Source organism: Anabrus simplex, chromosome 6 (assembly GCF_040414725.1).
Source record: "Anabrus simplex isolate iqAnaSimp1 chromosome 6, ASM4041472v1, whole genome shotgun sequence".
Taxonomy (NCBI): Eukaryota; Metazoa; Arthropoda; class Insecta; order Orthoptera; family Tettigoniidae; genus Anabrus; species Anabrus simplex.
The window spans coordinates 276,141,104-276,156,810 of NC_090270.1; the positions used below are offsets into that span (position 1 = coordinate 276,141,104).

At 39.2% G+C, this 15,707-nt stretch overlaps 1 protein-coding gene across 1 annotated transcript in view; it reads left to right on the forward strand.

The window, feature by feature from the left end:
* LOC136876452 (BRCA1-associated ATM activator 1) overlaps positions 1–15,707 on the forward strand; it is a 102,000-nt gene that overhangs the window by 18,711 nt on the left and 67,582 nt on the right. Inside the window, exon 2 of the mRNA XM_068228443.1 lies at positions 789–1,076. Within this exon, the coding sequence (XP_068084544.1) occupies positions 789–1,076 (288 nt within the window). The remainder of the gene's footprint in view (positions 1–788; positions 1,077–15,707) is intronic.

Consider the following 15,707-nt stretch of genomic DNA (forward strand, 5'->3'; position numbering starts at 1 on the left):
ACACATCTATCCTTCTGAAAGATCACCTGAATGGTTTTATTCTCATTTATTTGTAACTTATTTTCCTCTGTCCAGACTTGTTGTTCATTGAATTGATTTTTCCAGCTCAGTTTTATCTTGGGATCCAATAACCATATCAATGTAAATGTATATAATCGTTGAGTTAGACACCTGCCGTAATCTACAGAAAACGTCATCGGTGGAAATATTAAACAACATTGGGCTGAGTGGATCTCCTCTTCTAACACTAATGAGAAGGGGAAAGGGGTGCAGAACCCACCCTTCAAATAATCAAGATTTTGGCAAAAGAAAGGGGAGGGGCTCAAAGGGCATGAAAATGAAAGACCTCCAACACTTCTCAAACCTAATACCATCGAGGCTCTGAAAAGAACAGAAATCGACCAAGAGAAGCCACGTAGGAAAGTTGAAAGTGAGAGTTTAACACAAATGGAAGCAATGCTAGACTCAGCCAGGGGTTTTATGGTCGCCATGCTTTTAACTGCCACTTAAGACTGTCTGAAGATACTAGGGATGTATTCTACCACCACCCCCCACCAAACCAGTACACAACCAAAAAACTTGATAGCAACAAAAGAACATTCAGCAACAGAACTGTAAGGTAGTCAGCAGCACATTCCAGCTGTGTTGTGTGAGGGCCGTGTAGCAAAGCTCTACCAGCTTGCTTAATATTGTAACAAAATGGGCAGCTTTTTTATTGTAGTTTTGTAGGTACCCTGCATGATAATACATACCACATAGAGATCCTAATACTGCTGCTGTTGTTTCAGGTGAAGCTCTCACGGCAGTATGTGAGGAGTGGCTACAGGAACTTGTAAAGGTGTGCATGGGTAGAACCCTTCACTCTTCGATAACAGCTTTTACCGTACGGGTTGTTGCTCTCATAGTAAAGGATCCTGAAAGGTTCATGTACCTGTACAAGAAACAAGTTTTAGATGAAGTCATACAACTATTCAAACTGAAGTTTCTGGATAATGTTGGTGTTCGACAGGCATATGTTACTCTTCTCTCTGCCCTTGTCAAACATTCTGAGGGGTGTGACTACCTCATAACATCAGGTGAGTAATCGTTAAAATTCTGCTTCTTTCTAAAACAAGATTTTTTCTTAAAGCATTTTGACTATTTTTATGAAAATAGATTGTTGTTAAAGTGTTATTTATACTTGCTGCACTACTGTCATTAACGGAGTTGCACATGCTGTATAGTGTTGAAATCCAAATGGAAATGGTGATGCGTACACAAAATCAGGAGGGATGCCCAGTATCCTGGTAATCATCCGACTTCCTTGCAGACATTCAGTTTGAAAAATCAGTTGGGTATTTTGTTGGGTGCAGCTCTGTGAAGGGGTTTTCTGGAGAAGAGTTCTTGCACTGCAGTGGTCTTTATATGTCGTTAGGTCTTGCATCTTCATTATGGACTGATAAGCCTTTCTGCATTGTCTGCATGCCCTGCAAATTAACTTAAGTACTTCCACAATTCCTTATTTGCCTCTTGATTACCACATTTTATTGTTTTGTCACTGAAGTACAGTTTTTTTTTCATTGTACCTAACCTAAACCCTGATGGGAAGAAGGAATTGCGTATAGGATGGTCTTTCTCTCATGCCAGTCTAAAGAATGAAGTTGGAAGGTATGGGGAACACATTGATAATCAGACACGGATCCGTCATGAATGGATTGATGGCTACTATTGATGATGCCCTCATGGTGTACTTAGTGGTGAACCTGGTATTCTTAGTAATTGTGGCTCTTTCTTCTCCCACACAAACTGAATAAGAAATAGAAATTGGGAAAATCAAATAATTAATGATGTGCAATCTGAGGATAATGTAAATTGCTTGAGAGGTCTCCAAAACACAAATCTTTCTTCATTGTTTCCTAAACTTTCAATTCACTTACTGAGTAGATCAAAATCATTATTTGAAATTCTACTCCTGGAAAATCCTCTTTCTCACCCCACCTTACACGAGACAGGCTATGTTCTCTGGCACTGCAGGAGAAAGTAGTCAAGAAGTCTATAATCTTGAAATGTAGACCATTGAATGACATAATATATTATTTTGGGAATATTAGGTAGTGTAATCATTATTGTACACTGTCGTGTTTCAAAATCTGCAGCTAGGATCATCTTCAGAGCAATGACAAAAATGATTGAAAACTGTTAAGAGGCAATTGTCACTTTATTGTAACATGACTCAAGGTAGAGAGCCCCTGTTTGTAATGTACTTCATTACAGGGTCTCCAGAGTCAAGGAGAAAGATGTTGAAGCATTAACTATGGAGGGTAACCATGATACAGGAGTCCCCTTTGTTAAAGTTATTTGGTTGTTTAGCAATTTCTATCACCTCACGAGTGATTTTAGGTATAAAACGTTTCTCTTCTTAACTGACAGATGTTGCATCAAAAATGATTTGATGGTTGTTCTGTATGGCTTGCTCTGCCACAGCAGACTTCTCTGGCAGGCAAAGGCATAAATGCTTGAGATGTTCCTTAATCCTTGTTGCTACCTTCCTACATGTTTGACTGATGTAAACCGATCCACAGGAACAAGGCATCGTACATATTCCAGCACAGTTTACACTTTATTAGATCACAAGCAATTGCTTATAATGATATTAGACTTAAAGATGTGCCTTCCAGTATTGCCAATCTGATCCATGAGATATGTATGACAAGAAGGCCAGACTTGAAGGACAAGAATCACGTGGCAGTCTTCTTTTGGCTTAGGATGTAGCACCTTGTCAATCTGTTTCATTGTGCAGCCATTGTTCAGGAATGTCAGATGTTGGGACAACAAGATTGTCCTTAAATTTGTTGTGTTGTGAATCGCCACATACTCATAGAATTCTGTGATGGGTGAGCTTCGCTCTCATTCAAAAGCGTATTCATGCTTTGAGCAGAGAACTGGATTCTGTTTCAGGCGAGCTTTATAAGCTTCATCTTTCCTTAGGTCGGAGCTTAGAGATGAGCACTTTCAATCACCTGCACCTTGTGTCTCACGTGGCTTCTTTATCGCTTTTGTTTTCTTCAAGGGCTAGAAATGTATCCAAATTTTCCCATTTATTCGATGTGCCAGAGAAGAATTCAGCTCCAGGCTTGAATTCTTCTAAAGTACTGGTTAATCTATCCACTATTAATTTGGACACATCATCATTGTGTATGCTCGAGAAGGGATAAAATTTTGTGGTTTATCACCTTAAGCTTCTAACTGAGGAGATCATCTGTGATGTTGAAGCTTCTTTAAAACCTTTACCGGTTCATATCATTGATGAGATTCGTCATGAAACAGCCACCATTATCACACATTTCAAACCTCCTCATCCAACACCATTGATAGAAAAACAGCGTCTCTTCTTAAAGCTAACTTGATTCCAAGTGACGTATCTCATAGTTTGCAACTGCAGGACTGCACAGTTTCCCGTCTTTATGGTCTTCCTAAGATCCATAAAGACAGAGTTTTCCTTGGACTTATTGTCAATAGTATAGGTTTCCCTACTTACAAACTGGCCAAATATCTTGGAGAACTTCTTAAGCCGTACATAGGTAATGAAGGAATTCATTACAATTTATGGCATTTTATCCAATCTACCTGTTTCTTACCACCACCCTTGCCAAATGTGTGCTGTGCTTAACAACCTTTAGGGGCCAGTGACCTAGATGTTAGGCCCCCTTAATCAACAAGCATCATCATCTTAACACCCTTATCAGCCATTATCTACTCAGTATATAGCCATCCCCTTGTTAAAATTATTCGGGTATTTTGGCAATTTTTTTTGCCTCACAAATGTGTAACGCCCATGTTTCTTGTACATATGTAAAAATAAAATATGATACTGCAAATATGCTATATACTTTTTTTTGGTTTAGATTTTATTGCTGAAAAGTGGAAATACAATTTAGTCAAATTATTGTTGAAATAAAATAAACCACAAACCTACTACGCTGGCGTAGCAGGGGGAGAGGTCCATGTGGCGCATCGCAGGTGGCGGATAGGGGGGTCCTAACCGGCTTGCCGGCGGACTTGAGGGAAATAAAATACCTCTCGTGGACCAAACACACTACCCCTTGCGGGTGGGGGACGCACATGTAGAATACACCTGCGGTATCCCCTGCCTGTCGTAAGAGGCGACTAAAAGGGACCCAAGGGACTTTCAACTTGGGAGTGTGGATTGGCGACCACGGGGCCCTTAGCTGAGTCTTGGCATTGCTTCCACTTACTTGTGCCAGGCTCCTCACTTTCGTCTATCCTATCCAACCTCCATTGGTCAACTCTTGTTCTTTTCCGACGACCCTGACGGTATTAGAGCATTCGAGGCCTAGGGAGTCTTTCATTTTCACGCCCTTCATGGCCCTTGCCTTTCTTCATCTGTTACTTCATTTTTCGAAGTGACGGATCCCTTCTTTCTTCTTTTTTCTCTCTCTTTAACCCCTGTGGGTGGGGGATGCAGACGAATAATACACCCACAGTATCCCCTGCCTGTCGTGAAAGGCGACTAAAGGGGGCGACCAAGGGATGATTGAATTAGAACCATGAAACTACTTTTGATTCGTACCATCATGTGGGGAACACCATGGGTTGCCTGTACTTGTGAGTAGTACCACTCAATTAGGTAGAAAATAGGTTGCTGTGAGCTTGCATCCGGGAGATAGTAGGTTCGTATCCCACTATCGGCAGCCCTGAAAATGGTTTTCCGTGGTTTCCCATTTTCACACCAGGCAAATGCTGGGGCTGTACCTTAATTACGGCCACGGCCGCTTCCTTCCAACTCCTAGGCCTTTCCTATCCCATCGTCGCCATAAGACCTATCTGTGTCGGTGCGACGTAAAGCCCCTAGCAAAAAAAAAAAAAAAAAAAAAAGAAAATAGGTTTGTGATTAGTAGCTGTAAAGAGGCTGGCCTGGGGGTTTCCAGTACCCGTGCGTCGTACCCATGTGAGCAACACCGCGGCGGGTCTGGGCGTAGCCTGTGAGTTGTACCGCTATATGAGTGGCACCATGGGTCTGCGTTGCCTGTGATTAGTACACCTAGATGAGGAACCTTATCGGTTTGCGTTGGCTATGAGTGGCGCCATTGTGTGAGAAACACCATAGGTCTGCATTCCCTGTACGAAGTGCAATACTTGTGAATAGTACCATCTTGTGTGGAACACCATGAGTCTTCGTTACTTTTGATTAGTACCCCAACATGACAGATACCATGGTTCTACTTTACTCGCGACATGTACCATTCTGTGGGGCCTTAGACGTGGTTTTTGCATCCCTTTATACATCAAGCATCATTGTGCTTTATAAGTGGTCCCTTGGTCAGTAATACTATTATTTATAATCTTTTTTGAGTCTGATCCACTTTTTATTGTTTGTTTTTTGTTTTTTTGTTGGGTTCATGTCCATCCATTCATTCTTCATGACATTTTTAAATTTTATTTTGTTCAGTGGATGAATTTGAACTTTTTGTTATTTCATTTCGTACAATTAGGGGCCGATGACCTCGATGTTAGGCTCCTTTAAACAACAAGCATCATCATCATCATCATCAAATAAAATAAAAATAGCAAAATCATACCAAAATAACTTTATTAAAAATAACAAAATTAGACAAAAATTTTCACCACAGACAGATGCCTCTAGCAATAACCTGTACATAATCACAGTAATGGATTACTGCTATTTCCTTTAACAAACTATAAAATGCGAACTACTTGGTGTAAAAATGTGGTTTTTTGTATATATTAATAAAATTGTCCCCATCCGTGTCAGTTTTATTTTAGTTTTACAAGCGGCGAGCCAGTGTGCCTGTATGGGGCAGTGCAGCTCTCTTGCCAGATGCTGCTCCTGGCCAGTGCTGGGCAGGCTGATACTTTTCAAATGGCAAAAGGTTTGAGCTCCATTGTAGATCCCAATTTTAGTATGAGACAGATGATGGAAAAGTAATGGGAATGATCATTTTCATTTCCCCTTGTCCAGCTCTTGCCAGGTCGGGGTGTTGATGGTACTTCACCATTGCCTCTCCTTCAACCACTGCTCTTCAGTAATTGTATTCCATTATTCATCATATTCCAACTCAAGTTTTCCGGGTGTGGTGTACAAGCACTTGCCATCTCTTCCTGTGTGCATACATCATATGTTCCAGGACATCCTCCCATTTGAGACCTCTGATCCACATCTGATTTCATGGTGTCTATGCAGCATTTCCTTGGCCTTTCCCCTGGTCTCTCTCCATGGACATTAAGGTCAAAGTACTGTCTGGCAGTTCTCTCGCTCTTAATTCTCATAATTTATCCATACCACTGAAGTCCACGCTCCTTTATTACACTGCTAATGGGGACCTCAGTGCCAGCTACCTTCATGTTTGCTTCATTCCTGATTTTCTCCTTTCTAGTAGTTTGATTCATAGTTGTAATGAATCTAATTTTTTTTGCCTGAATACTACTGTAGTTGCTGTTTAGTAGAGTATATGCCTTTAAACCATATGTGAGAATTATTATGAAGTAGGTGTGATACAGGTTGTTTTTTATTTTTGTGGTATTTTGCAGTCCTAGAGATGATTTCTTACTTGATTGTAAAAGTTTGATACTTTCTGTGTCCTGCTGCTTGAGAATGTTGTCTTTGAAGATTGTTTTTCTGGGGTACTTGACAGTTTTTTTTTCTGTACCTCAGCTTCCGTTTCTCCCCTTAACAGCACATCATCAGGAAATACTAGGGCATTTGGTCTGCTGTCCATTTACTTGATAGACATTATGATTTTGTCCATTATTATTATTATTATTATTATTATTATTATTATTATTATTATTATTATTATTATTATTATTATTATTAGGGCACTTCCTTGTTGGACACCTCTTTGTCTCAAATCATTTTGATTGTCCATTGCCTATCTGAACATACTTGAAACAATTCTGGTATAGCATCTTTACTTTATCAATCAGATACTTTGGCACTTTGAGGTCTTCCAGGCATTCCCAGATCTTGTTCCGAGGCACTCTGTCCTAGACCTTTTCAATGTCCAAAAATGTTATCCCACTGTTGGCAGCCCTGAAAATGGTTTTCCGTGGTTTCCCATTTTCACACCAGGCAAATGCTGGGGCTGTACCTTAATTAAGGCCACGGCCGCTTCCTTCCCACTCCTAGCCCTTCCCTGTCCCATCATCGCCATAAGACCTATCTGTGTCGGTGCGACGTAAAGTAACTAGCAAAAAAATTTAAAAAATGTTATCACAAGATTCTTTCCATTTTCCCAGTACTTTTTTGTAAGCATTCTTATGGCAAAAATAAGATCCGTAGTACTTCGATATTTCTTGAATCTGCGGTGTTCGTCCTTAAGCAAAGGTTTCATTATCTTCCTTACGTCTCATTTCAGTGATCTTTTCCAACAGCTTCAGAGTGTGTGACAACATTATGCTGCTATAATTTCCACATTTCTGTCTGTTGCTCTCTTTTAAGCAGTGGGATGATGGTTCCTTTTTAACATTCTTCTGGGATTTTGTTTTCCTCCCAGATAACCGAGAGCATTCTATACAGCCAATTTAAGCCTTGTTTTCCAGCTGCCTTTATCATATCTGAGGTGAGATCATTGAAGCCCGAGGACTTTCCATTTCGCATGTTCTTTAGTGCTGTTTCAACTTCAAGCCATGTTAATGGGGGTTAGTTTTTCTCGATTTCATCTATTCTACAGTGGTGGTGGGAGTGTTGTCTCATCTCCATTTAACAACATGCTCTTCATTTCATCTCTGACCAGTTGAGTTGGCTGTGCGGTTAAGGGCGCGCAGCTGTGAGCTTGCATCCGGATGATAGTGGGTTCGAGCCCCACTGTTTGCAGCCCTGAAGATGGTTTTCCATGGTTTCCCAGTTTCACACCAGACAAATGCTGGGTGTTGTACCTTATGGCCATGGCCACTTCCTTCCCATTCCTAGGCCTTTACTATTCCATCATCGCCATAAAACGTATCTGTCGGTGCAACATAAAGCCAATTAAAAAAAAATCATTTCTGATCCCTTCCTCTGTTCTTATCAATCTACCATCATTTGTTTCCAGTGCCAGGATGTTTCCATATTCACTTCTTTTACTTTTTACTACTTTATATAGTAACTTCCTACTTCCTTGACAGTCGTCCTCCATTCTGGTAGTAAAGTCATCCCAGCACTTTTTCTTTTCTTCTTGGATTATTTGTTTTACAGCCAACTTCTTGGTCCGATATTCCTGTGCTCGCTGTCCCATTTCTACCTCATTTCTTCTCTCACCTGCCGATGACGTAGATGTTAGTCGCCTTTAAACAACAAGCAACAACAATAAACATCTTCCATCACTCATTTTTTTTGTTGTACTTGATCTAATTTTCTTTCCAGCATATTTCTTTATTTTACTGCTGTCTTCACGTGGTCATTCCACCCAAGTGTGTTCTTCTGTTGGTTTTACTTGTTTTTGCTAAGATTTCCTCAGGTTCCTTTACAAGAATTTCTTTGAACAAGGTCCATTTTTCTTCTGCTCTTCTAATCTCAGTTTTGGATAATTTTGTTGTTATCTTTTCTTGGTATTTCTCTTTCTTCCGAGCCCTTCATCAACCAGGTCTTGATCTTCGGCATTTTTGTACACTTAGCTTTGGAGACAAGGACGCCTTTAAGATCAGCTATCAATAGCTGGTGGTTGCTATGCAGACACTCACTGGGTATGACTGACATCACCAGCATACCACCAACCAGCTTTGCTGTCAGTGATGATGTAGTCTATCACAGTCTGGAGCTTTTCATCCCAACTGTATCTTGTTATTTTGTTAAGAAGGAAGCCATACTTTCCAGTGTCGACTCAGTCAAATGCAACTTAATAGCTCGACAGTCTGTCGAACACACAAGTTAAAAATAAATATTACTCTATTACATACCTGTAAAAAACAGAAATAAACATTAATGTTGTAAATATTTGAGTGACTTGATAGAATCTGATGTTCTTTCAGGAGCGAAACTTGTCATTCTTTGTTTAATAGTGTGTATTTTTGTTCCTTGTTTAATAATGTGTTTTTTAACAGGTGTGTTATATTGTAATATTTATATTTAACTGTGTTTTCGACAGCCTGGAAAGCCTTTATTAACTTGCATTTTTTATTTTATGACTCCCTTTTCTGATACCATGTGTTTAATATGCTTACGTTTTTTCACAGGCAGAAATCAAGTTGTCTCCTTCAGAGTCTCTGTTCACAAAGCCAATGAGGTCTGATGATGTTTTCACAACTTTCTCTCTCGTTACCAACTTCGGCATTCAGATCACCCATAATTATGATATTCTCCTCCGTTAATTGTTCTTTAAGTTCGGTAAGATATTTTCGTTTTTCATCTGCGGTACATCCTGTTTGAGGTGCATGTACTTGAAATAAAGTGTGATGCACATTCTCATCTCGTAATCTCATCTTCATCCTATCGTACACATACGTAGGTCAAGTCATAAGTCATGGCAACATTTTTTTTTCTTCTCGCGAGCAGGAGACAACGCAGAAAATCTAAGATATGCATTTGGAAACGTACGATATGTACTTGCGTATGGTGCCACTAGATGGTATATGTAAACAACAGTGTGGGTCTAAGCATGCCCCCAAGTTCAGTGCGTGAGTGGGAGCATCACAAAATGGAAGTCAACAAGCAGGAGCAATGATCGTATATTAAAATAGCAGTTCTCCGTGGCAGAAATGCATGCCAATGCCATGTAGAGCTGCGGGAAGCATTAGGTGTGAATGCCATGCCCTATAGAGCAGTGGCGAGGTGGGTAGAGACGTTCGAACGGGGTAGAGTATTATCTGCCGTTTTGCCTTGCCTAGGCCGTCCAGTGTCCATGGACATGTGCTGGCAATGCACAGTGGAAGCCTTGGGTGATTATTTCGAAGGTCTGTAACCAGTGGAGACCTGTCCTTTGTACGTAGTCTTGTGTATTTACTGTCGATACCATAATGAAACAATGTTTACCAATAGCCTGTGTTCCGTCACTTTCCTAGGAGAATCACCTGAAGTCAGAATTTGTCTTCAGACATTATTGCATAAGTACATGCCCTATATTTCCAAATGCATATATTTAGATTTTCCGTGTTGTCTCCTGTGCAAGTGATAAATATCATTATGGATCCGTTCGTGATTTATTTCCAAACTCACCAAACATACCATCATATCATTGAAGCACAATCATCCTGAAACCACTTGTATTCACCAACTGTAATATCTCAACTACAGTCATATAAGCCTCTCACCATATTCAGTTATGCCACTACCTTTTACCATCTCACTATATTAAATTATTCCATCACATTTTACCATTAACCTTTACACTTATCACCTAACCATTTTTACAATCACTCTCTTCCTTAGTTACTAACCAAATACCCACCTCATCTTAATTACAGCCTTCCAGTACCATCTAAATTCACTAGCTCTCCTCTCATTCCAACATAGAACTCTGATCACTCTATTGTATTTTCGTTACGTTTGACATCAATCAAGCTCACTATACATTTCAAATACAGCAATTAATATACATGCTTCACCACCTACCAATTTAACTACTAATCACTTTTATCTCAACTACAACTAACACACACACTCCACTATTCTCATGTGCTTAAACAATTTACTTACTATTGCTGCTTGTTTGTTTTTACTTCTTGTCACTACGTCTTTGTCCGATTTACCCTTCTTACTCCACATCTCCTTTAGGCTCAAGCTTCTCCCTTTAGCCAAGGCACCTCTTGCTTCTGCTTTATCCCTCAAAGCAGTATTTTCACTTTGTTTATGGGCACTTGCCATTTCTTGTGCTTCCCTCCCACATTCACTCTGTGTATCTTCCTTTCTTCTCTCACCCTGTCCTCCATCCTCAGCTCCTGAAATATTGCCCTGGTCTCCCTCCTCGTCTCATTTGCTGCTTCCCTAGCTCCTTCTACGATCGCTTCGAAGATAGTATGCGCACCCTCTTTTGCCCTGCTAATTTCTTCTTGCTGCAAGCTCTGCTCCAATGCTTTCAGATTCTTCACTGTCCAATTTCGGGACCAATTTCCATGGCTCACCACCAGTATCTGGCCCCTAATATACGCTCTCAACCCCTGCAATTTTGCACTCACTAAATGTTTCTTCAAAATTTTGAAATTCACAATCTCCTCTCTTCCCAAATCCCTCTTAATCCCAATTTTCTCTCTCTGTAGATTACCAGTGTTCCTTATCACTATATCTACCATCAATGAAGATAGCATCGACACTATAATAGGGTCTGCGCCCTCTCACCTTGCCTACCCTCTCCACATTTTCTTTGTCGACCTCACTAAAGTTGATTTTCATTTTCTGTTGAATGGCATCCACCACTTTGTAGATAATGTCTACTTTTGTTTCTGCCTTGTCTTCCTCCACCCCATAAATAAATATGGATTTCTTCTTGCGGTCCTGATTGCAGACTGCCATTTCTTTCTTCAAATTTACCACCTGCTCTTCCATATTTTTTATTCTTTATTGACACCAGTTCTCTCTTGCTGTCCTCCATCTTTGCCTTAGTATCTCTTGTGTATTCCTGGATCCACTATATTGTCTTTTTGTGCTCCTGGACTTGCTCCTGTAGCAATTTCTTTAGCTGCTCAAATGGGCATAACTCCTCTACTACCTCCTTTACCACCTTCCTTATAGTGTCTTCCTAGCTCATGTTGCTACTACTCTGTGGCCCCGGATTTACCTCCACTCCTCCAGCGACCAGCAACACAGTAACCACCATTGCCGCAAGAAGCATCTTCTCCTTCATTGCCACCTCTACCTTGCATTCTTTCTTATTATTCGTTCTCTTCCTCATTCTTCCCTGCCATCTGCCGATAGTGACCCTGTGCTGCTCAATACAGATCATCTTCCGAGCTTCCTCCACACACTCCACTTGACCCGACCGCTCCCCCACTCTTTCACGACTCCACTCAGCCGGCACACACCGCACGACACGTCTCCTTGCTGGTTTAAGCAAGACTGTATGTTTCTTATGATATCTACCTTATAGTATAGGGTAAATCTAACTCATTTTGTGATTAGGGATTTTAAAGAGAACTCTTGTAATGTGTTAAATTGTTATTAAATCTTAGAACAACTAAATATACAAAATGTTATAGAAATAAATGCTGGTATATAAATCACTGATACCTCAAAATGAAGTTAAGTGATCTGCCCTGTAATATGAATTTATACATAGCTTACATTTTTTTAAATTTTGAATTACTTGTCTACAAAGTAAGCATGGTTTCATTCAACATTATCAGGACGCAGAGTTGTGTGACAGTCAGAAGGTATCTTTGTGTAAGCAGAGAAGCCCCTTTCGTTGACCACATTAGACGTCGGAAACCATAATGCTTGTGAATACTTTGTTGCAAATTCACTGTGGTTTTTGTATCAAACTCCTAAAACTTTACTTAACCATGTCTTGTTTTTTCTGTACCAGATGTACTTTCACTGCATTTTGCAAAGCCATATAGCCCTGGAAGATGTTCATGCTGCCCGACCAGGGATGAGTAGTTCGGATGGTTAAGGCGCTGGCTTTCTGAGCTCAAATTGGCAGGTTCAGTCCAGTGGTATTTGAAGGTGCTCAAATACGTCAGCCCTGTGTGACTAGTTTTACTGGCACATAAAAGAGCTCCTGCAGGACAACATTTTGGCATCTTGGTGTCTCTGAAAACCTTAAAAGTAGTTAGTGGCACAAAAACAATATTATTACTACTCGACCAGGTGATTTACAATAGGCCTGCTAATGCTGTCATATTTTACAAGAAAGAAAGTATTATTTACCTTTCCTTTTATAATCATCCATGTCCTCAGGCCAGGATTATCCAGTTTTTCTGTAGGAATGCTGTCTTGCATGAATGCTTTTGTTGTGTCTATTACAAACTGCTCTCTATCACTCTTCAACTTCTTTGCGATGTGTAAAGTATTGCCGGTTATTATTTGACGCTTAGAATTATGTTCTTTTGGCTTCATTCTTCTTTTTGTGTGTTTCTGATTCTCTGCAGTGTTTATCGCACGTGTCTTTCCATTTCCACGTAATACGAACATTACAGTACTTACACATTGGAATATTTCTTGCAGCATCAAATACATAGAGCACCTTACTGCTGTATTCCTCAGCCCTTGAAAAAAAAAAACTGTTTTTTTAAATTTTCGGCATTTTTATACTTAAATGCTGGACATTTGCCAGTAGCGAACTCTCACTACCAAAGAGCATAATGCGCACTGCTGTATCTACGACCGCAACACCATTTGCTGTAATCGATAACATATACCGATTTTTATTGATTGCATTAGAGTTCGCAGAACTAAATACACATACTTCCGATACACAGGGCTCATCGCTTTGTGTAGAGATTATACAGCCTATCAAGCAACTGAGAAGGAAACTACAATAGTAAAGTTCTCAGAAGCATTTCAACGTGTATTGGACAGCATTTCTGGTACTGTTTTGCATTTTTCGTACTAAGTGAGGTATATTTCGTAATTATTTGCACAATTCGTGCAATAAATAAGATTTTGTGATATTTCGCGAGTTCATTTTGTTAAAATTCGGTACTTTAAGTACCTACAAGGTCATACATAGGCAAGAAAGAAAATATGAAAAAAATTGTGCGTATCGCTATTAAACGTAAGAAACTTCATCTTATTTGCCCGTATTGAACTGAGATCACAATTGAAATAAAAATCTTATAGGTTCCACCTTGTTCAATACAAATGCACTGTTGTTAGATGGTATTTACGACATACATTTTAATTTAATAAGCTATTATGCAGGTGATGATGGTGTCTAAATGAGTGCTGAAACTAGTTCTGCAATAAAATATATGTTGTAAAAACCATCTAACAACAGTGTATTTGTATTGAACACAAGGTAGAACCTACAAGATTTTTATTTAGATTGGTATTACTATTCGGTAAAATTCTTTCTTGAATAAAATTACTGTGTCCACCTATTCAATACAATTATATTTTGTAGTGATTAAACACTAGTTAGGGACATGTTTCGCCCTAGTTTTGGGCATCTTCAGCCTAATTCTAATCTTAAGGTCAAGTCTTAAATCTATTTTTTTTTTTTTTTTTTTTTTGCTATGGGCTTTACGTCGCACCGACACAGATAGGTCTTATGGCGACGATGTTAAATCTATTAACATTGGAACTTAATATACTAAACTTAAATTAATACTAAATACAATGGTCGTATGCTTCTTACAAAGTCGTGTTTTACAACATTGTTTAGTATTTAGTATTAATTTAGTATTAATTTAAGTTTAGTATTAAATTCCAATCTTAATAGATTTAAGACTTGACCTTGAGATTAGAATTAGGCTGAAGATGCCCAAAACTAGGGCGAAGCATGTCCCTGACTAGTGTTTATAATTCATGTAGAATTTAATCACTACAAAATATAATTGTATTGAATAGGTGGATACAGTAATTTTATTCAAGAAAGGATTTTACTTATTGTATCTTCAATACGGAACAAAATGAGATTAGTTACCTGGTATCACTATTACAAAAAAAAAATACGGCTCCTAATGATGATATGTTAATTTACGATTGCCTTTTCTCATATTTGGCTGAAGATAACGCTCACTAGCGTCGAAACTAGTTCCAAGTAAATGTTGTAACTTGTTTAGTTTAATATTAGTATTGAAAAAGTTGATTTTCGATTTCACTTATCTATTAGAAGACAAGCAGCCAAAGATATTAGAATTAAAAGAGACCATCAAAAAAGAAAACCTTAACATCATAGATGAGTCATTCAAACAACGTAAGACAAGGGAATAATACAGGACAGACAGTATCAAAGTATACTCCACCCACACTCATGATGAAAAATAAACAAAGGAAACTAGCACACAACAATCAAGAAAATGCCAAAATTCTAGCCAGTCACTTCAAAGAAGTACTAAATCCTGAGGAACCAAAAGAATACTTAGAATTTGAGCCTTATCCAAAAAGTAACATGTCTAGAAAAGGTTATACCACCAGATTTCAATGAACTAAAGCGATTGGTTGGCTCAAGAACTACAAGGCAGCAGGAGAGAATAAAGTGGTTGCAGAGCTGTAGAAGAATGCAAATAAACAAACTCTTCAGAACCTCCACAAACAATTCATAGACATCTGGAATTCTGAAAAACTGCCCGAAGAATGGAACACAGGTATAATTCATCCAGTACACAAAAAGGGTGATATATTGGGTCCAGATAATTACTGGGAGATTTCTTTACTTGATATCACATATAAGATCCTGTCTAGAATTATCCTAGAGATAGTAGGTTTGAACCCCACTGTCGGCAGCCCTGTAAATGGTTTTCCGTGGTTTCCCATTTTCACACCAGGCAAATGCTGGGGCTGTACCTTAATTAAGGCCACGGCCGCTTCCTTCCCACTCCTAGCCCTTCCCTGTCCCATCGTCACCATAAGACCTATCTGCGTTGGTGCGACGTAAAACAACTAGCAAAAAAAGAATTATCCTAACAAGAATTCAGGTACAACTCGACCAAGAACTTGGAAAATATCAGGGAGGATTTCGACGTGGAAGAAGTTGTCCAGATCAAATCATCAGTCTTAAGTGGATCATGAAACATCAAAAAGTCAGTAATCACTATTGTTGACTTCAAGAAAGCATGAAACAGTATCCATTGTGAGTCATTACTTAAAATCCTCAAGGAATTTGGATTACACCAGA